The sequence below is a fragment of the Nothoprocta perdicaria genome, unplaced genomic scaffold, assembly GCF_003342845.1.
Source record: "Nothoprocta perdicaria isolate Ctin4 unplaced genomic scaffold, notPer1 scaffold_218, whole genome shotgun sequence".
Lineage (NCBI taxonomy): Eukaryota > Metazoa > Chordata > Aves > Tinamiformes > Tinamidae > Nothoprocta > Nothoprocta perdicaria.
Window position 1 is genome coordinate 1060438 of NW_020455399.1, and position 22478 is coordinate 1082915.

At 42.7% G+C, this 22478-nt stretch overlaps 1 protein-coding gene and 1 long non-coding RNA gene across 3 annotated transcripts; one reads left to right on the plus strand and one right to left on the minus strand.

Moving 5' to 3' along the window:
- Nucleotides 1-306: 306 nt before the first annotated feature.
- On the minus strand, nt 307-18522 carry UPF1 (UPF1, RNA helicase and ATPase). Of its 2 annotated transcripts, none has more exons than XM_026038835.1 (24): nt 18298-18522; nt 12992-13134; nt 12456-12545; nt 12120-12287; nt 11457-11637; nt 10645-10806; nt 10340-10424; nt 10085-10183; nt 9521-9629; nt 9193-9352; nt 8961-9079; nt 8504-8668; nt 8186-8300; nt 7871-8014; nt 7273-7486; nt 7007-7124; nt 6553-6709; nt 5733-5875; nt 4886-5060; nt 4259-4340; nt 3747-3908; nt 3220-3437; nt 2811-2933; nt 307-2700 (listed from the first exon to the last, which is right to left on the minus strand). In XM_026038835.1, the coding sequence occupies exons 1-23, from the start codon at nt 18520-18522 to the stop codon at nt 2814-2816; spliced, it is 3354 nt and encodes a 1117-aa protein (XP_025894620.1). In that variant the 3' UTR covers nt 307-2700; nt 2811-2813. The 2 variants fall into 2 exon arrangements, with proteins under 2 accessions (XP_025894620.1, XP_025894619.1); XM_026038834.1 differs by having other exon boundaries at nt 9521-9638.
- A 2023-nt stretch (nt 18523-20545) lies between these two features.
- Nucleotides 20546-22276, plus strand: LOC112946903. Its single transcript, XR_003249305.1, has 2 exons — nt 20546-20645; nt 22142-22276. It is a non-coding gene; the product is annotated as an uncharacterized LOC112946903 (long non-coding RNA).
- Nucleotides 22277-22478: the final 202 nt, after the last annotated feature.

Here is a 22478-nt window from a genome sequence, read left to right on the forward strand (position 1 = left end):
GCTCCTGCATCTCTAGTCCCATCGGAGCCGCTTCCCAAGGCTCAGGGACCCAGGGGCAGGAGCCCRAGGAGGCAACACGGGTAGGACCCTTAACAGACTTCTCACCGTTCAGTTGCTTATCCATGTCTGCTATGCACACACCACACTTTTGTACTAGCCTGTGTTTAAAAAAAAGTAATAAACTTGAAGTTTATACAATCAGACTCCGCTTCAACGGTTGCTTCGCGGGCTCATCATTGAAAGGGAAGGGCCACCTTGAATGCAAGAGCTGTTTATTAATATTTTATTGATGACAAACAGGTTTAAAACAAACTGAGACAAAATCAAAAGAGTAACACCGTGCTAGCACTGATGTCTGGATTTATAAAACTCAGAGTTAACTGCTACAAAGGAAAAGAAAAACAGCACGAAGCAGAGGCAAGCATGCCAATCCGTGAAAGAAAGGGCTGGGGGAGAGCAGGGGTTACATTACTCAATGGATTGCCTTGCACAAGGGGGGCTACAGCTTCAACCTAGCTCAAAACTATGCAACTACGCAGCCTAACCAGAAGGAAAAAAAAATTAAAAGCCCTTCGGCAATGTTAATAAATAAAACAGTCCATCTCACAAGGAAGGAAGGTGGCCTGTGTCTCCATTCTTTCACATTTTGGAAGTCTAAACTCTGGAGGCTTTTTCTGAAACAAGAATTTTGGTTTTTTCTTTTTTTTTAATATTTGTGGAACGTTTCATTTCGGATGCAGTTCTCGAACTACGTTCACTGCAGGACTGGGAAAACTATCCAAACTGCTCTGGTTTTACGTGCACACGACTCCCGGCTGGGGGGCACGCGACACCGCGTCCGTGCTGGGGGAGAGACACTCCGAAAAACTACAGCAAATACAGGGGATGAAAGCGGGTCAACAATCTACAGAAAGGACAGTAATGAAAGGGGTTCCCTCCCCACCACCCCCCCAAGTTACAAAAAGTGGGGTTTACATCGTTTTAAGTACATTCATATGAGAGGTATTTTTGAATTCCCCCCGTCCCCCCCMAAAAAAAAGACTAGAAACACTTGGAGCCCTTTGAGTATAAAGCTAACTTAATTCCAACTTTAAAAACACCTAGGTTACTAATTCACACTCTACTGATCTGAGCCAATTAGGAGGTAGAGGTTAGACTAATTTAGGGGGCTGGTAAAAATGGGTTTGTAGGAATTTCAGGTCTCTGCGCTGTTTCTAAAAAGGTTTAGACACAAATAAAATGCTCCCAGTGTTCCCATATGACTTAAGACATGGGTACAACTTAGAAATTGGATGGCTTCTTTTATGTGCTGTTCTCCGCTTTGACTTCCAGCTATTTCTCAAGCCAGCATTGATGGCACAGCCGTGGCCACTACCTGAAAAATAGGCTCCGGGTTGGTTTTTAAACACCTGAATCGTTCAGCTCTCTGCATTAATCCCTGAAGAAGCCACACAAAAGCCTAACCCATTATCTCTAATTATACCCACCTATCAGAGGCCACCTTCCAACAACTGCCTGCTTTTTCCATTTTTTTTTCCCCTAAACCTGCTTCGCTAACATTGTAGAGGCTTTACTTCAAAACCAATATAATCCCCAGTTTCCACTACTTCTTCCCCAGATCGGTGGGAGTGAACAAAGCAGGCCTAGTAGCATCGTTTCCTCCAGGGCCGAAGGGCACAGGAACCCATCCCCTTTTAAGCGCACAGTTCATCTTACAGAAAGGCTTGTTTTTCACAGAGTAGAGTCCAGACAGTAGCCAATTAAAGCATACAGAAAACACTTGGAAACCCTCCTCCTGCTCAAGCGCGCAGGCTCCTTTCACTCTAACTGCTATCCAATGTAGGAAGAAGAGGCTGATTGCTGCAACTTTAAATCACACAAAGTTCTCAAGGTTGGTGCTCTAATTTGGTTTGGTTTTAAACTTTTAAGCTTCTCAGAACAAGGATCTCCCAGGTCCACCACTAAGGATTCAGAGACAAACTTCTAGAAATTCAGTGCTCCTTGGAAAGAATCTCTTTAAAACCACCTTGTCACAAAGACCCGTTCAGAATGTGGGCGACACGATGACACTAGGATTTCAGAGCCAGTGCTGGACAACAAAACCTGCATCTCAGAGTTGAGCATCAGCTGTGACCTGCCGGATTTCTGCTTGGCTTGCTGTCGCTTCCTCGGGAACTCTCTCTCAAGATACTCTGCTTCTAAAAAGTGTAAACAGTTACTGCTAAAATATAGTACCCCTTTAAAACGAGAACAACTCTGAGATGAGGGTTTTCCTCTCCCCGTCTGCTCTGAAAAGTAATGCCCTGCTCGCAGAGAGAAGGATGGAATGAAGTGACACCTGCGGAAGGCCCTTCTCTCGAGCATGTTTGACTGGGGGAGCAGGGACTCAGCTGACCACTCAATTTGGGGGTGAGTTGCCTTCCCCGTGAGGCGCCAGCCAGTCCGTCGGTGCTCTCTCTCCTCTCCGGTCAGTCTCCTTGTCTCAGTGAGCTAGCAGTGGGCTCTCTCGCGCGCGCTCCTTTCTCTCTCTCTCTTTCTCTCCTCTCCGTTGGTTGGTTTCTTTCTCCTGTTGCTCTCACACAGTGGTGCTTCAGTTTTAGCAGTGGAAAACAGGTATCCATTTTATTTTATTTTTTTTATTACCCAGAATAAAATGCTGATGAACTAAGCTCCACACAAGCTTAGCTCTTCTTCCTCAACCTGGAAAGGCAAGCAAGCAAGAGAGCATTTGCGTTACGGGTGCCACTCTTGGGACAGGTACTGAAGTTAAAGCGGGGAGGAGGTGGCAGAGGACTGAACAAATGCCTTACACTCTAATACTGTGACAGTCCCGTCACTCCGCCATGTTGATATGCACGTTCACCCTGGTAAGTAGAGTCCTGTGACAGCGCCACATCGATCTGAGATTTAAACTCATCACCAAGGTAACTGTCCTGCAAACGAGAGCAGGTGTTAGGCCTCCGAGGGGTCATCAAGCTCAAGGGCTCCCTTGCAGAGCACCAAGTACTGCCTAGCAGCCAAAGTCAAGGATAAAACATGAGAGTGGCTTTAAAAATCTACCTTCCTGCTGCAGAATTTCTACAAATCAAACTGTAATCCGTAAGTATTAGGCATTTCACAATAAAGTATTAGGCTTTCTGCAATAACCAGCTGCTGAAGCAGCAAGGAGTTAAAAACCAACATTTTGAAAACACAGCATGCAGATAAAATTCTGCTTACCTGTGATAATTCTGGTTGGGAGAGCCCAGGCTGACTCATCTGCGACGGCTGACTCATGGAGATATACCCCTGAGTCAGGGGACCCTGGGAGAAAGGCTGGGACACCACATCTTGGCTTGCTTGACTATTTGGAAGGTTTGACTGACTAGTTCCAGGAATCGCAAAACGGTTTTTCTGCCGCCCACCACGACCGGTCTTTCCTTTTGGTGCCCCACGTCCTGGAAAAGTGTTTATCCCAGCCATCAGAGAGAGCTTTTACACACAGACAAGAGCAGGAATTAACTACTTCTACAAAGACTCGAGTGGTGATTAGCAAGAGGCAATACTTCTAAGCATTCAGAGTAGCAAGTGCAGAGAATTAAGAAGTAGAAGTGTTGGGGTAGACAGGGCAAAGCAACTCACTGTGTTGAATGATTTGCATTCAACAACTAAGACTCAAGCACATTGTCATCTAGCTTCAACCCAGGAGCAAGAGGAGCAAAAGCAACTCCAAGGCTTCTGCCCTCTTACACCCGTGCCCCGTGTACCTGCAGCTGGTCCATTGGCCTGGCCAAAGTATCCCGGTGGTGGCATCGGTGGCATCACGAGGTTGAAAGGGATGGGAATGTTCATAGCAGTGACGTGGCTGGGGCCAGCACTAATCATCCCGATCTGGTCATGGGTTTGGAAGTACATGTTGGATGGGCGCCCTAGGGAAGGCAGAGAAGGTAAAACAAAAGACGCAGTGATTTCAGTTCACTATTTACCTTGTACTTCCAAATTTCAGAGAGGTTTGTCGCACATTCACCTTTCGTATATCCTTTATTCAAGAATATTGAAATATGCAATACACACAAGTCCCTCATATTTGCCTTGCAGACATTATGGAAACCCTTGTCATCTATTTTAACTAGCTCAGAACTGAGAAACTTTGCTCTCAAATTCTGTATTTTTCTGTAGTGACACTTGACATTTAAAAGTGTGAAGTCTGTAAGACACTACCCTCCCAAGGACTAATTGAAAACTSTATAAAGATGTTGATTTTGATAGCTGCTTCTACCTTGACTGCTCCGGTCATAGACAGATCCTGGAATAATAGCCTCACGTGCATCATACATGGCAGTAGTCATGAAACGGGCACCCTGGAAGCATTACAGGAAGTTAGACAAAGCCTCTGCACAAAACTCATTTGTCATGCAACCCAAATAAGCTTTTTGGATAAGAATGCCTACTTTAAAACTGCTGAGAAAAACAAACTAGTTCTAATATAGTGTGATATTTCCCACRTATCATGGACAACAAGAGAAATAAACACTTGTGATTTTATGAACCCATTTTGCACTATGAAGTATTTGACAAATTTCAGTCTCAAATACTCATGTCTAATAACCTTGCTATTTGCCTACAAAATAATGACTTGATGTTTTATTCACCTCAGATTACCTCCCACRTGAACTTTTTTACTGACTACAAAATAAAGGACAGAAAAGGCTTTTCTAGAAAGCGCTCGACTTCAACAGCTGAAGCAGCAACTTACTGGAACACAGTCCAATACCTAAGCAGCAAAAAAAGGCATGGAAGGCATGGGTGTGTGAGGTGGGTGGTTGACTGCATACTTCACCCTGATTATCTAACCCCAAATTGTTTCATACCACAAGCATCTGAAAGACACAAAATAGCAACCTACAGGATTGATGGTATTGACAAGTTTCCGGGGCTTGCTGAACTGCATGAGGCTTTCCCGGAGGTTGTTCAGCGGTCCCTCCACCAGAACCTTCTGCTCCTTGTAGTAGTTCAGCAGGTGATTCCAAAGTGGTTGCTTAGACAGCGCTTTTGGGTTCCCAACAATAATCACTCCGTATCTGTAGAACGGCAAATAGCCAGAGAAAACAAAGTCAGTTTTGACTAAAAATAAGTACTACTACCATCACAACAGCCTGATTCAGCAGATTATTTTGCAGTAAATCAAGGTACTTTAAGTGCATGAGGTCATTGTGGGACACCCTGATGCAAAGGTTAGGTTTACATGGAAATATTTTTGTAGTGTAACAAAATATTCGAAAGGAGGAGACTGCTGCAGCTTCTCAGGAACCATGGACTTTCTTCTGACACTCCTGCCGGGCAGTGAACTTAATCCACCACTTTACAGTGACAACAGCTTGCAGGAGCCAAGGAAATCCAACAGTATCGACCTCATTCTACGACTTCCTGTGATTTCAGTGATTAGAGCTATTTAAAAGAAGTCGTGGTAAAGATGGAAGGGCTAGAGAAGCAGGTAGACACCAGAGTTCATTGCATCCTGCCAACATGGAAAAGATAGGCCTGCTTCTACAGGCTAGTGACATCAAATCAGCACTGATTRATCTTAGATTGCTCCTGTAAGTTGAAGGACATGTGGAAATCATCCAAGAACCCCTTAAGCAGGGGGGAAAATACAAAAAAGTACAAAAAAATCTTTCAATAGTCAGACTGCGTTATACTTTATCGGATTAGGTCTCTGAAATACACATGAAATACTCTCAATTTTACTCTACCTTGCTCTTGTAAGAGCCACATTAAGACGCCTAGGGTCATTCAGAAATCCTATCCCTTGGTGTTCATTGGCCCTTACACAAGAAAGGATAATAAAGTCCTTCTCTCGTCCCTGGAAGGCATCCACACTCGCAATTTCCACTTCCTGGAATGAAGGAAAAACCATGTACATCACGGAAGCATAGCGCTAAACAGTTGTGTTACCAACAAATATTACAAAACACTTTGGCTGCACAGTAACAGAACCYTTCATTTAACAAACATGTTATATTTATCACGTTGAATGATTTGATAATTCCACTAGTCATTAGCTTCCCCTAAGGGAGAACAGGGAGTCTCGGTTCAGGACAAATTTCTTTTATATTCGCTGCTTTATGACTCTCCCATTTYCCCCAAACTGACATTTGCACCAAAGAGAGCATCCTTTTTCTAGGTATGTTGCCAAAATGATTTCTGACTATTCCAAAGTCATGTAGTAAGGCAGCTSCAAATGAGCCCTGTTGCTCCCAGCTGAGAAACCTGAATCAGAAGGACAGATCATTCTTGGCACAAGAAAGTTATTTCCACCAAGTCTTCCTTCAGTGAAAACACCAAGGTTTCAATACTGCAAAAGAGACTATGTTGAACATACAACTGTCTGAGAATCTTTTGCTTGGTCAACTTTAAYTGAAATGAACCAAAATTCACAGAAATTTGCAGAGAAGCATAAATACACACATACTATCAGATTAAAACAACCACTCTATGAAGTCTCACAATATCTGAAATTTTTAGCTTCTTTGCATGTGAGTGTTCTCTCGAGCCTGCACAGCTGCTCCATACCTGGTAGAGTTTTGTATGCAGGGAACCACTGAATTGCATGTACTGCACCAGATAAGATCGTTGACCTTCGTAGGGAGTAATAATGCCAATCTGGTCTGGTTTGGCACCAGCCTTCAATAACTTGGTTGTTATCTTCTCCACATTGGCCGCTTCCGTCCTACAAGAAGAGATTTGTTTCATCTAAGGAGAATTAAGGCATCAAATCTAACATACCTCTGGCAAGCTATTGGCCCTAATAAAATTAATTCTGTGGCATAAAGAAATGCCTAGATATTTTATAGGCAGCAGAATTGGTGTATTCCACTCCCCTTCTGTTTTCTTAATTCAGACTTTCTCTCCTAGGAGTGTTCCAGAATCATTAATAGATTCATATATGAATCTTCTTTACATGTGAGATACAGCAGATTGAGGTATTTCTAAATGAGGCTCTATGTCAGTGCTGAATTTTGCTTACCTGTTTAAGTAAGAGGTGCCTGAACTGGCGATTTCTTCCTGTCCTTGTGTAACATAGAAAAACATTGGTTTATCTGGCTGTGGCCACTGGAAATCAAATCCCTTTTTCACACGGTCAGCTGAAGAACACACAAAACAAATAGTAAGGAAAAACACTACAGTACCTACAGTAAATAAGTACAGCAGCAGTTTTCCTTAAAAGAATGTATTTAAAGATATTCTCCCTACAATCCTTAAAATAGCAGAGAAGGCAACTTGTAGGTTTACCTGCAGTAACACCGTTCTGGAGTGAACCCTCATAGAAGATATTGGATGGAAAAGCACTGAGGGCAGGATGCATGCGATATTGCACCTGGAGGCGAATGGGACGGATCCCCAGCACCACAAGTCTCTCGAAGAGAGACTGGGAGAGACCAGCCTTGGCAGCCTTCTTGCACATCACAACAGGACCAAGCTGGCAGTGGTCACCCACCAGAATTAGCTGGGAAAAAAAAGGAAGACTCATCGTTGATGACAACGTAAATATCTAAGTTCTGATATTCTGAAATCTGCCCTATAACTGAAAATGATAGTAATATCTTAATATAAAATATATTTGGAATTAATTGGTTCATCTTGTAACAAACTTCAAATCTAACCTAAGGGCTATCTTAAGGGAATTATCCACTTGTATTACTGGTTATCTTACACTAACATTTTATTCAGTCTCCAGTTTGTTTTAGAGGGACCAACAAGATTACACCAAAGAAAGAATAGCTGTGTTAGGAGAAAGTCTTCCAGAAAGAAAAGGTTGCTGTATTCCTACTTAMCCATAACTGTGAAAAATATCACTTTAAGTTCTTTAATGAAATGCCATGGCTCCTACCTGCTTTGCCCCCAGGACAACGGGCACCATGCACTCTGGCTCCGTAGCCTGTGTGCTTTCATCAATCAGAATGGAGCGGAACTGCATTTTTGCCAGTCTTGGATCACCAGCTCCCACACACGTGCAACAGATCACGTCTGCATTCTGGAGAATGAAATACAATGGATATACTTTTCCATGCAGAAGTATTATCTAATACCACTTCAGAAACACCCCCAAAGTTAACCTGTACTCTCAGTTTGACCAATAAATGGTAACTAAGCCTCAAGTGACAAGATGAAAGGATGGAAGATACCAGAAGCAAGAGAACATTACCATAAGTAATTCACGCTCTGCTGTTCGCTTCAGTGCCCGGTAACGTTTCTCATCAGCAGATGACAGTTCTCCAGTTTCATCTTTAAGTTGCTGCAGTTTCTGAAGCTCTGGCATACTGCAAAACAAAGGAATTTGCTTTAAAGCCCCATTAACAGCTTTTTACAATACAGAACTTCAGATTTTTTTCAGGCTTTTTATTGTGCCACTCACAAACTGAGATCGGATGTGCAAAGCTGGAAGTGACACACACATACGGAAGAAAAAAAATCTCAGGTCCGTTTTGTTCCCCCTTCCTCTCCCCTTCCAACATTTTCATACCTATCCATGTTTCTGATTTGGTTGTGTAACGCCAAGAAGGACACGGGAGAGTCAATTGCCTCACGACTTTTAGCACACAGGCGAACKACTTTCAGTCCAGTTTGGTGAATCTTCTCAGTCAACTGATCTACAGCTATGTTACTTGGAGCACAAACCAATACAGGCCTTAAAGATTGAAGAAAAAATGACAAGATAAGTCTCAGTGAGATATAAATTGCCTTTCTTTCCCCCCGAAAGACTTACAACAAAGTCAGAACTTTTGGCATAYGTATCCCCAAAAATAGGCTACAGAAGAATGTTCTCCAAAACAAGTGTAAATCTTGCTAGAAGAGTATATATCTAGAAAATCTTTTCAGTTTGAGGTGTCAACTTATTTCAACGTTCAAGAATAAGTCAGCTATAGGACTATGAATAAAGTAACTTTAATAGATAAAAAAAATTAGAAAGGAGTTCTTACCCATTGCCCTGTCTAGCCAGATGATAGACAATTGTGGCCGACGTCACTGTTTTTCCTGTACCAGGGGGACCCTGAATGAGACTCAGGGGACGCTGCAGGACAGTCTTCACAGCATAAACCTGATTCAAAACCAAAAGTTTGTAACTACCTACACACAAAATAGCAAAGTTGCTCAAGCTCTATTCTTAAGTATTTCATCATATTCTTTGTAGTAAAAATGGAATGGCATTACCTGAGAATGGTTGAGATCAGGCAGTCCTTGTGCTGTAAAGCGCTTTGGCAATTGGCATTTAATAATTACATCTTCTACCTCGTGCCCTAACAGCTTGTGATAGATGTACCCAGACACTGAAGTCTCATCCACAGCAAATGTTTTTAAAGCACTCTGCATTCTGAAATGAGGAAAGGACAGAAAAATCAGTATGCATTAGAAACATAACAATCCCAAATTGCCCAGCACAAAGGTTAACCARGCAAAATGCACATCAAGCTTAAACAAAACCAAAAAACCCCACAGCATCCTTTAAATTAGCACCATAAAGAAGATGTATTCCCAGTACCTGTCAAATGAAGTAGACTTCCATACAAAATCAACTTGGAAGTTATGAGTAACTTCCACAGGTGCTCCAACGCTGCTTCTCAGCTCGATGGCTATCTCATCACCATAATCTGTAGAACCTCGTTAAGTAGTAATCTATAGCAAACATCTGAATTTTATTTTTCCCTATTACAATTTATTAGCAGCTCCCTGTTTGGCAGAATTTCTAATGGGTTAAAAACTACTTTTACACATTTTTACTCTTTTAAGAGACTTCAACCTTTCATTAAGTCTTTAATACTCCCACTGTCAAGAGTACAGACGTGCTTTGTAGTTTTTAATAATTTTCCACAGTGAATATTTAAATTTCTGTTCACACATTTTACAGATAAGAAACTTTTAAGAAGGGGACTTTCCAGGCATGTGTATTTGGCTTACAGTGGTGGAAGTAGAAATAAGCAGAGCTAGGAGAAATCTGTTTCTTCTGAAGCGCGCCTGAAATTCAAACTGATAAAACTCCTTAATTCGCAATGTCACTACCTGTGATCTACTTAACTTCCACCTTAAAAGCTTAAGTAAAGGATACTATCAGGAACTTTGATAACATGACCAATTCCCTTCCATAAAGGAGCCAGGTCTCCTTTATACCTCAAGCAGATCTCATCTCCTTGCATAAGGCGCATATCTACAAAGCAAGAGAAAAGTTCTCAGAAAAATCCAACAACGAGACAATTTCTGTAGAACTATTTTACACCCCAGGCCAGATCACCACAGTTCTTTAAACACTGAGTTTATTCATCAAATAAAAAACACACAAAACCTACAGCTAAGCTGCTATTACCTGAATCAGTCTTCGGCAAAGTGAAATAAGCAATTCTTTTCTTGTTCAAGCCCAAGTCCCATCTGACTGTGATGTTATCTTGAGTCTAATGACAAAGACAGACATCTATTAGGCTCTTAAAGAACTGCTAACTATCACAGTTCTCAACTTTTTAAAAAAAATTTCTCCCTCTCCCCCAAATAAACAAACAGTGGAGACCAACGAAACTCCTATGACACTGCCACCCAACAGTTAAATATCTATTTATTCTTAAGGATTGAGCCCTTAAGGATTTGAGCAGAAGTCTCTTCAAATCTGAACACTACCTGAGACTCCTTGAGTTTCTTGTCATAGTCTGCCTCAAGCTTGACTAGAGGACCAAATATATTTTGGTATTGATAAGCATCTTCATATCTAAGAAGGACATGCTGTGGTTCTTCATCAACACCTGGCTTTTCTAAATCCTCCAGGGTTGCAGATGGATTTTCCTAGAATTTAAAGCATAARTGTTTTAAATAAAAGTTCTAAGAACAGAAACCAGCAAGTTCTTACTTGTTATTACAACGGCAGTAATAAATTCCATGAAAAAACATTATATATTCGATAGACTTATTTTCACAAAGGATACAAAGGTAACAGTGTTGTTCCTCACTTATTTCAGATTTAAGATTTGTCTTTTCAAGCTAGACACTGACAGTTTTCATGTTTACATATCACTGCCCCAAGGTTATACAAGGCACAATTCTAACCTGTTACAACAAACATCCAGTTGGGTTTTCCTCTACCTCTGTTAATGTAGAACAAAGTTCTCAAAAAGTAATAACTGAAAACCCAGTGTAGACTTCAGTTCCTTACTCACCCAATCATCCTTTCRAAAACTGAAGGACTATTAGATTGAAGGGCTATTAACACAAAGGAGAAAGAAAATTGTTTCGGCAAACTGCAGGTTTTTTGGCAAAYAGTGCAGTTCCGAATGACCTGAAAATCCTAGGGATGCAGCTTTCCTGCTTAACCAATCCTTTGAATTTTCTGCTAAATTCCCAGTTGCTAAAACAATCTTGTCCTTCCCCTCTTTCGCAAAAAAATACAAAATTAACACCTGGCTAAACACCACTGACATGTAAAGAGAAGCTGCTACCTTCCAAAGTTCTTCCAGTTTGTTAATCTGCTGAGCTGTGATCTGACGCGCTCTCAGCTGTTCCTGTTCAGATGGAATCTTTACCAGCCATGAAAGGAAACAGCGGTCCTGGATGAGAGGCTGCCACTGTGAACTGTCCCAGTTAATATCCTTCAGGCTGCTCTGACTGGCACATGGTTGCCTGCACAACCAAGATTTTGAAAAAAATTATTAAATTAGACAAATCTAGGAACAAGATTAACGTGTGAAATATGTACAATCATGTTACCACGTTTTTCAACGATGCAAACATCTCAGTTAAAGTATAAAGGGAATAATCTACCCTATAGCCTGCTGTGTCAACTCAGCATGTAGAAGAACTAATCATTATTTCAACACCTACTATCAATTACTGTTCTGGGAATACATTTATTCCATCAAGGACAGCTTCATTTGTAAGAGATCCTTTTTGTATTACTAAGGCATCTGCATAGCCTAACAAAACATGTTTTTAYTGTATTATCTACTTGTGTAGAACTCCTCAAGTCTGTACAGCCAACCAAAGAGTAGCAAATTAGAACATAAAATACAATTAGGTACAAAATGAAAACASGAATTGCCCATTAGAAATAAGATGATGCAACGGACTTGATAACAAGCCTGCCAATAAAGGCATTCTCTCACCTGCACAGCAAAACCACCACAGAGTCTGCTTTGGCTGGAATAAAGCCCAGGAGAAACACATTACGACATCCACAGTTATAGCACTCCAAGACAGTCTCTCCCAGAGGCCCATCCTTGTGGAGAGTCACCTCTTTGCACTTCGCTCTCACAAGGTGATTAACAATGTGGCTGAAACCAGAGAGGATACACATTTTTATGAGGTTAATACTCAAGCCAGATTTAGCCCCATTTAAGACAATATAGCAGTTGACATTAAAGAGAAAAGCAGAACCAAATGAAACGCTTTGAAAGAAACATGCCCTAGTGCAAGACTTTGTCACTGCCATCATTATTTACCTGCCAGAAGTATTTCCACGCCCATTACAGAACCATTTTTTGCTGGTGTTGCAGTAAACCACACAAGCTGGGTCATGGATCCCACAGTAGCTAGGATTGAGAAAAGAGAGAGGAAAAAAAAGGAAGTGACTGGGTGACTGCTTCTAGGAAAATTCAAATACAAAATTTCAAGTATCCAATAGTGTACAAAAACAAGAGGAAATTAAAAATCAGAGCAGCTGAGTGTTGGCAAAAGCAGTAGTTAAACTTTGGTTTTGAGTTATAAATACTTTAACGCTTCGCACTCTCACCATCGCGATCTGGCTTTGCCTTATACTCCTCTATAAAGGTCAAAGATCTATTGAAGTGGAAACTGTCAGTGCAGGCAACAGCTCACCAGAGGGCACTATTTTCCTGCCAGTACACAGATCTGTTATTCTCAAATTCCAGAAAACCCCTAAGCTTATACTTTTTACTCATACAAGCTTGTTATTCAATTCAGAAACCTGTGCTCTTGCCCTCTGGAAATATTAAACCGGGTAAATCCTGAGTGCTACCTGCAGGCATGCACAGGGAGGTCCTTCGTGTAATAGGTATCCTCCTCATCTTCTTCAAAATTCAGCTCTGCCAGAAGCTGGCTGGTTTTAGCCACGTTATCATCTACAGCTCCATTCTGCAGAATGCCATCWGGTCCGTTAACCTGAAACACAAAGCCAGTGGTTAAGTTACAAAATCCAGGTATGCTCTCCAAGAGCTGGAATACATAAGTTATATAATCAACACTTATTTCATTCACTCCTATTTTACTGGACTATTTAAACCCCAAGTAGAAAAAAGTTAATAATGCAGGCAATTGCGTTTTCTGCAGAATACATTTCTCTCTAGTCTTACCTAGCAAAAAAAAAAAAAAAAAAAACCATTCAAACAGTTCTAGCAGCATCAGATAGTTTTTTTATTCCTCATATTTTACTATAGGAATTGACCTTAAAACAGCATCTTTATTGTATAGGACTTCCCTCATCTACTTTTGCTGTTCTTTATCTACCAAATCACATTTTTTCCCTTCTCCAGGATATCAGAAACACACCTTCATGATACAGGGTTAACAAGAAACCTACTCTCATATAAGCCTAGCAGGAAATAACAGATGCTGTTCTTCAGCAYAGTATTTTTCAAGCCTTCCACAGGTGTCTAAAACCTACATCAAGTATGGCCATTTACTATGCAGGTATTATGTAATATTTTTTTCAATTACTGTGTATTTTTCTCATATTTATTTAGCTATGATTTCCATTAGAAAGTGTCATGATAAATTATCCAAGAACAGCGCAAAATCAAAATYAGTTATTATATCTTACAAGTTCTCAGAGTAAAGCAAAAGTGCAAGGAAGTTGCTGCTCCTTTAACTAATGACACACTAGCTACCAGAACCAGGAGTTATGCAACATCTGGTACTCTGTCAGCAGCCTTTACACACATACATATTCCTAGTCATGGTAAAAATACATATTTTTCCTTGCATGTTCCTTTTCAACACAAAGGGGAAGTATAAAGAAAGCAGGTACCATAAAACTACACAGTTCCAGAGAAATACAGAATTCAACTTCTTAAATACAATGCTTTTCAAAGGGGAAGAAGCATCACATATTTGATTTTAGTGTGGCTAAAGCAGCCATTGCCCCTTCGCAATTAGAGGTATCATAATTTAATTCCACCACTGGCTACTATATTTCCACAAACTAACATCTTAGGCAAGCTTCAGCAAGTTCATATGCTGCTATCAGGGAAAAACTAAACTCAATATGCAATCCAAACCAAGCATCCTCTGAGTCCCATTTAGATTCTATACTAATTAGTTTCATTTTTGAACCTTAAGTTTTAATGCAAGTTAAATTAAAAAAGTTTATGATGCTTCACATTTGCCTTCAGCAACAGAGGATCAGACTCTACAACACAAGCTTTGTTTTACTGCCTTTGAAAAGGCATGAGATGTGTTTGCTAAACGTGCAATCTAACTGGTATGACTTTTTATTGCTATTATCTCTAAGGACAGGCTTTTAACAAGAATAATCAACCAAGRGGCAGCTTCTGCATGGAAAGTGAAGGAAAATAAAGGAAAAAAAACTACAGCAGCACATAAAATACATCAGAATGATGAACCCCAGTCTGATAAGCTCATTGCATAACACCATCATTGCAGATGCTGGCAGATAAATATCCATTTTAAGTAAAAAGTGCCACTTCACAACATGATAAGACAATTTAACTGGTCCTGAAACACAGGGGATACTGAAGCTTTAAGCCGATTTCAATTTCTTAAAGTATGAATACTGTGCATTCACAGGTGCATCTTCCATTTTCTATCCCAAAACACATTCTCACACACAGCAGCTGACAAGTTCCATCCGTTCCTGGGTGCTCACGAGACACTCCGATGGCCTAGAAGGTGGTTGCTTGTAACACAGCGGCATGGCCCTTAAAAGAACGGATGGGAAGCCAGGTTGCCACAAGACCTGCCGGTCGCCCTGTGCTGCACCCCAGGTGCTTGCAGCGGTCGCAGCCCGCGAGCTGGCGTGGGCAGCAGCGCCGTCACCTGCCACCGCGAAGCGCCCGGCGCCCGCACGAGGCCTTGGCGGGCAGACAACGAGGAAGTGACTCAACTATTGTTCTAAACCTCGCTGCGGYGCGGGTCTATGTGCAGGTTATTAAAAAATCTGGCACCATCAACTGTTTTAGGAGGAGCTGGGGGAGGGGGCACACTACTCTGCTTTTAAAGAGACTTTGCCAGGGCTGAAACCTCTGGCAAGGCAAGTTTAGCAGCTACATCGAGCAACTGGAAAGCTTGGGAGCTCAAAGGCACCAGTCCCTCTCTTGCTCATTTTCAGCCCTAGAAATAACTGTCCAGAAGGCAACAATCAAGCAGTGCAGTTCTATTTTGGAGASGTACAGCTCAACAGACGGGAATAAGGGTAGTTAAATACATAATTTCCTCAAAGACTTATGAGACTGCACTCCAATCAGCCATGGCAACACATTCCAACACTGAACAGCAGGCACTGGGCACCTAGTCATGCTGTCCTAATTCAGGTCAGTATCCTATGCTTTACGTTGATCACTTGTTGTTTGTGATATTCTAGACATTAAAGCTAAAGAAAAAATATTTTGCTTTGATATTATCTATTACTTGTTCTTCTTTTCAAAATATGGAAGTGTTACTGGGAATATTCACCTCACAGAGCCTCCAGGGCAGCAAACAAAAGCTGCTTTTCTGGATGGGGAACTGACAAGCAGAAAGTCATTCTGATACAAGAGAAAAAGTCTTTGGTAGAGCTGAGAGATAAACTGAGTCCCCAAAATCTGATCRCTGACCCGTCTTCCCGCAATCACTTGCTCAAACAGCTTAGTGCACGTTAAGACAAGGTGCCTTGTCTGTCACCGACCCAGAACACGTGACTGCTTCCTAACATCCTAAGTCCTTGTCCAGAGGGCTGGGGAATAAGATAAATTGATTTGTTTCTTAAAAGGATTGAAATTGAACATAATAGTTGGTTTTGCTAAATATGCTACGTGAAAAAAAAAAACGCTTTTCTAAAGAGAAATAGCAGGATTGCTTCTGCACTATTAGCCTCTCACTATCTTTTGTCCCTTGTGCACTAATCTATTGCAACAATATCCTCTTAAACTGTATATATAAACATATAGGGGAAGAAAGTTCTTATGGAATAGTTAAGCACATTTTCTTAAGAAATTAGGTTCTCTGTCTTGCTTAACTCATCTTTTTAAACTTCAGGCACTAAGAAGCTATCAGAATATGGAGCAGCAGGGCACGATGACATGCCTCCAATGTTTATCAGCTTTGAATAAGGATTACACATTTAATTAGCTTTAGTTATAATTACAGTAACAAAAATTAACTATGGAAAAATGGACGTGAACGATTTTCAGGTCTTGCAAGTTACATTTTTAGCATCTTCACTATMAAAGAATACATGGCAGGTTTACATTTTCACTCAAAGTAATACAGTACTCCTCAATCTTTAAAAATACATAATTCCTGATCTTATCTGAGATGAGTCTGTTGAAATGCACAAGTCTGAACAGATCAAGGGATTTGGTTTCTGGGAGGTACTGTTCTAATAGGTCCATTCCCCTCTCCCTAAAATACAATTTCTGGCATCAAGAACATTTGGCAAAAAAAAACAGCTTAAAAGTATTCAGTAGAATAAATAAAAAGTCTTCAACCTTTTCTCCTTGCCAGGATGGTTACAAAATTCTCAATAACCGCGTGAGCCCTTTTTTTTTTTTTTTTTCCCCCTTTTTACTTCAAAGGCATTTCAAACACGTTTAGACAAAAAAATAATCCTCCAGTCTGGTCTTTCAGTRTAAGCTTATTTCAGGGCTGGGTTTTTGTTCTCCTGGCTCAAAGTTCTCTACAAAGAGTTCTGGAAAGATCACAATCTACTCTAGCATTAAGAACTAAGATTTTATTAAAGCCACCCTTTTAACTAATTAATGCATACACTGACTGTACTGAGACATACGTTTTATTAAGATTTAATACTTTTGCTGCCCAAACAGTAACAAGATTTATCTTGCCAAATCTAAAGTCAACTTGCTAATGAATATAAAATAAAGCAAACAGTCCATGGGGACACAACAGTAACCCCCTCCTTTAGCTAGACACAAACCCACTAACCTGAGGCAAGGCACATCCCAACAGCTACTCCCAAGGTGTATAAAGAACCTTAAAGCAGGAGAAAGTCCCCCAAATCCCCTGGGATATATCTGCTATGGCCAGAATAGCCTAATATCACTCTTGGCCTTATTCTGCACACCTGTAGCTTCTCAACACCTCRACAGCTTGGCCTGGTTTGACTTTGTCCACTTGTGTAGCCACAGCTATATCATTTATGGAACCAAATCAGCCACTTTGCAAGACTCATAACTTACCTGCAGCATTTCAACGCATCTTTAAACTCRTCTTAAAACAGGGATAATCTACAATCAATCCATTGCTAACAATAGTTCTACATAAGCGTTTGCTTATCTGGATGTAATGAAGCTTATCGGGACATTCCACCACCTTTTAATGAAGACCCCAGTTTCGCTTTTTTTTATTTTATTTATTTTCTACAAACATATCCAAGATGAAGCACAGAGACAGGCAGCATCTYCATGTAAAAACAATTCCTACCATGCGAGTGTAACACCCCAATTCCCTCTTTGCTTTCACTTCTGTAAAGTCATTTCCACAAAAATGTATTTTGATAGATGAGCGCTAAGGTACCAACCATCAACTGCATTAAGAAAATACAGGCAAATTTCTCGAAATTACTGCAAAAAAGAGACCTCCAAAGGGAGTATAAAGCCACGCTGCTCCCGTACTAGGGGGAGTGACTTTGGTCGCTGCTGTACCAAACCAAAACAAACCCGCTTAGCAACTGTGCAGGAGCAAAGGGAGCAGAGAATAAGGGCAAAAACATACTCAAAAAGTAGAACAAACAACGATTAAACCTTTTGAGTTTAGAAAGTAAACAAAAAAAAGGAAGCAATAACGAAAGAGCGGGATTTCCACGGGGGCGACTGCGATAAGCGGGGGCCACCTGCAGCGCGCTCTGGAGCGGGGAGGGCCTCCCCGGAGCTGCCGGTGCCCTCCGGGGGGAACCGGGCGGCGGGGCCGCGGGCTCCGCCGGGGTCGGCCCCTTCTCTCCGTTCCCCGCGCGGCCAAAAAGCGCCGGGGCCGCCGCCCCCCCCCGCCCCGCGCGGGCACCACGCGGCTCCGCCGCCCGCCCGCCCCTTCCGGACCCCCCCGCGCCGCCTCCCCGGTGGCGGTGACCCCCCCACCCCGAACCCGCGCTCTCACCTGGGCCTCGATGGCTCCCGGCGGGCCCTGCCCCGCTCCGGCCGGGCCTTGGCCCTGCCCCGGCGCCGCCTGCCCGGGCCCGGGCGGCGTCTGCGTCTGGCTGGGGAGGGTGAAGTCGGTGAACTCGAACTCGGAGCCCTGCGTGTCGGCGCCGAGCAGCTCGGCCTCCTCGGTGTCCAGGAAGGTGAGCGTCTGCGAGCTGGGCCCGTACGCCTCCACGCTCATGGCGGCGGCGAGCGGCGGCGCTTCCCCGCCCCCCCCCGCGCAGGCCCGAGCCGGCCGGGCCTCACCTCAGCGCGGCGCCTACGCGAGCGGCTGGATCCGCGGCGCGCACCAGGCCGCGCCCGCCGACGAAGCCGCCGCTGCGCCGCCCGAGCCAAGGGCGGAAGGCGGGCGCGCGAGAGGGAGGGAGAAGGGGCGAGCGAGGCGGCCGAGCTGCCGCTGCCGCCGCCTCAGCGAGCCCGCAGCGGAACCGTCCGGCGGCCGCGGCGCGCGCCAGGCCAGGAGCGGTGACGCGCGGCGCACGGAACGGCGGCGACGCCAGCACGGCGCGTGCGCGCGGGGGGGGTGACGTAGCACGCACACACCTGGGGAGGGGCGGGCGCGGGGCGGGGCCTCCGCGGAAGGCGCGAAGAGGCTCGCGACGCTCCGCCCCCTTCCTCCCCCCCCAACACGAGCCACCTGCCGGGGGAGGGTGGGGGGAGCTGCCGCCCCCGCATGCAGCGTAGGGGGCGGGGCTTGCGACGTGACTGACGGCGCTGCCGGCCAATGGGCCCTCGAGYTGAGGAGGAAGGGCGGCCCGTGATGGCCGTTGGGCCCTGTGAGGGGGAGGTTGGTGGAGGCGACAACGGGGACGTGGCGGTGGCGGGCGAGCCTGGGGTGGTGGCGGGGGCCCTGTGGAGGCGGTAGGTCTGGGGGGCGCCAGGGTGATGCCCCTGYTTCCCCCTTCTCCTGTGTCCCCTCCACGGGAATCCTGCCCCTGTGGGGCCCTTCGATCCCAGCCAGCAGCCTGGAGCTTGGGACTTCGGCGGTAACGCCCGTTACAGCGGTCATAATTTAACGGTATAACAGCTGAATGGCCACAGGATGRGGGTAATGCCCTGGAAAATCCCCAGGTGAGGAAGGTGGGTGATTGAGCCCACAGCTCCTGAGAAAACCTGGCTGCCCTCATTTCAGAAAACCTTTTTTTCTTTTTTTTCTTTCTCTTTTTTTTAAGATAACCTTTGTATTGTGAAGAGCACTGCTGTGAAAAGSTAGATATTCGATCCTTTTTCCCTATGGAAATCTTTTGATAGACAGCTGTGAGCTGTACGTATGTACTTTTTAAAGCAGCTGTAATTTTGTTGTTGCTGTTAATGTAAAGTTTGGAACTGGAATAGTATGTGGTACTGGATTTGCAGCTGTCAATCTGAAGATTGAAATGCATCCCTTAGGCAATATTGTGTACAAAATTTTGTTGGGGAAAGCAAGTATAGATAATACAGGTATTACCATTTTCACGCACCAACCATTTGAATTCCACTTTGCCTTCAGAAGGTAAAGATTTACTTGTGAAGAACTGGACTGCACTAGAAATTTACTATAAAAGCATGCTAAATCAAGATTAAGATTAAAGCAGATTAATCAAACAAATCACTAAAATCAAGAGGTAAAATGAAAATTGGATTCTACATGAYTGCTGCAATTTAGCATGGTCACATCAAGATAAATCGTATATAACTTCAGCAGTTGTACAGGACAATCTGAATGTTCAGGCTGTTTTGATTCCTGAATGACACAATTAGATTAAGAACCGCCTATAACTGATGGTTCTTATTTGGAAAGCATGCAGGGGSTATTACCATAAAGCAAACTGGAAATTAATTGTTTTATAGTTCASGGAAAAGTTTAACTGTGATAAAATGARCTCAACATTAGTATGAAACAGAATYGAAGAGGAAATTTATAAAACTCGGTAGCCATTTGGTATAGATAGTTGTTTATTAATTAACAGATCACACATCAGCTTTCGGCTGGTTTACAAAATCCTCAAAAGTTTAGGACAGTGATCAAAGTTTTGATGTGTTGCTAATGGTCGCCTGGATTTTTTCCCCTATCCTCTGCATATTATGGAAAATAAGAATTGTCGAATGTTTTCAGGGGGATGTTAGCTGGCAAGCATACGGAAAACTGCAGGTGTGGTGCTGCTAGTGTCATCAGAAGCAGARCTCCAGGTGTGGAAGCACCAGCGCCGTGGGCCGTGTCCTCGGTCGGAATCGYGCTGCTGTCTAAGGTGCTGAAGCTGGAGGGCTGCAAAGAGGTTCTGTGGATCCCCCACCCTCCGGGAGCTTCCGTTCCCTCTTACACAGGTAAGAAGAAAACCCTCCCTGTGTTGGCTGTGGGAAACCTTTAGTTCACTCTGATGTGTTTTGATAAGGGCAAGCTAGATTGAACTGGCAATTAGTTGTGGCCATTGGGCTCCTGGTTAATGTATTTATACCAGTGTAGAGGCATGACTTTGGAGGAGGCTGTGTCTTTATCTCATAGCATAATTATTTAATCATAATTCTGAAAAACGTCCAAGAGAACAGATCTAGAAGAGTTTTAAGAGGATGCTTCGCTTGCTGCCATAAATAAGAAAGTTTAAGCTCTTTATCTTGAAGAGGTGATAATAAAGATTTCTCTGTACTGTAAGTGCAGAAATAATGTGTCCTGCAGGTAAGCTGTTAGAAATAATTAAATCCTGTCTCAGAATAATGCCAAAGAGTTTTCCTTGAAACCCATTTCAATTCCAAGAGAAATTAGTGCTGGGATTTGCTAACATCCTTCATTCACGACTGCACAAGAGAAGTGTGGAGAGAGAGAAAAAAAAAAAAGCTGTTATAAAAACAGAACCAAGTGATTGGTCTCTGCAAACTCCAAGCCTTGGAGATAGTGTTGGGAAGTGTTGTGGTGACGTGCAGGGTTCAGAGCCAATCAAATTGCATGTGAAAAATCTTTGCAGAGCTGTTATTTTACATGACAGGGTTGGCCAAAAAAAAATCAAGTGTTCTTATCCTGGGATGTTTATCCTGGGATAAAACATCTCTGGCTACGGGACAATAAGTATAAAGCGGATTTTTGTGTTATCAGATATCTTGCAAGTTGGTATTGCATGTTCTCAGCAAAAGAATTCATAAGAAATACTCACATATTGGAAAACTCTATACAGATTTTGCAATGCATGAAAATATTATATGAAAATATTATATGACTATAACTGTAATCAGGAAAATTATTTTGCATATTTAGTCATTTTATTGCCTGTTTTGTCACTTCTCCTGCATTTTAGCACCTATTCTCTTTCAAGAATCTTGAAAGAGAAGATCGTTTAATGAAAAAAATGCCACAAGAAAGCAAAATTTGGAGGATTGTGGTTTAGCCATTCCATTGCAGATGTTACACTTCTGCTTAGTCACCACAAGAGGGACATAGAAGGAAAGCTAACATGGCATTGGAAAAAAATGAATCCAAACAGCTTTATGCAGATTCATAGCAACATATATTTTTCTTTTGTTTGGAAGGGTCATGTGGGATCATAACATTTCGATAGCTTCCATCATCCCAAATAATCTCTAAAAAGCTTCATGGACTTTATAAAATGTGCTAATAAGTATTAAGAGCTAAGATGGATCTTTTCCCAGAACTTCATAATCTTTCCTGACCTTTTCCTATTGGAATGTAGTGGTGTCGGGACACAGAGTGGTTGAGCTGGCTGTATTTTTGTTCCATTGCTAGCTGTTGAGCCTACAAATATTGGAGCATTTATGAGGCCTTTCTGGATTTGTTCACTTGCATTTGATTTTCACTTGTATTTGATTGTTAGGAACTAATGGCTGATGCAAATATCATAAGAACAAATCTCCKATAAATGCCTTCATGAAATAAGTGGACCATTTAAAAACCCTGTGCAGATGTTGAAAGGTTTATTGGACTCTGGTGGAATTAAAAGACACAATCCTAATCCGCATTAGATCAAAGGTAATGCAACACATATATTAAAGCACATGCAATCTATGAATCCCTAATGTCAGTAGAGCTTTACTTCCAGCCCTGATGAGACAAAGGCACCTCTAGTTGGGTGAACTGCTTTGTTTAGGGGATCTGCACAAGTCACAATGCTTAAAAACACCTTGTTTTAGTACAGAAATTGAAATCCTTCC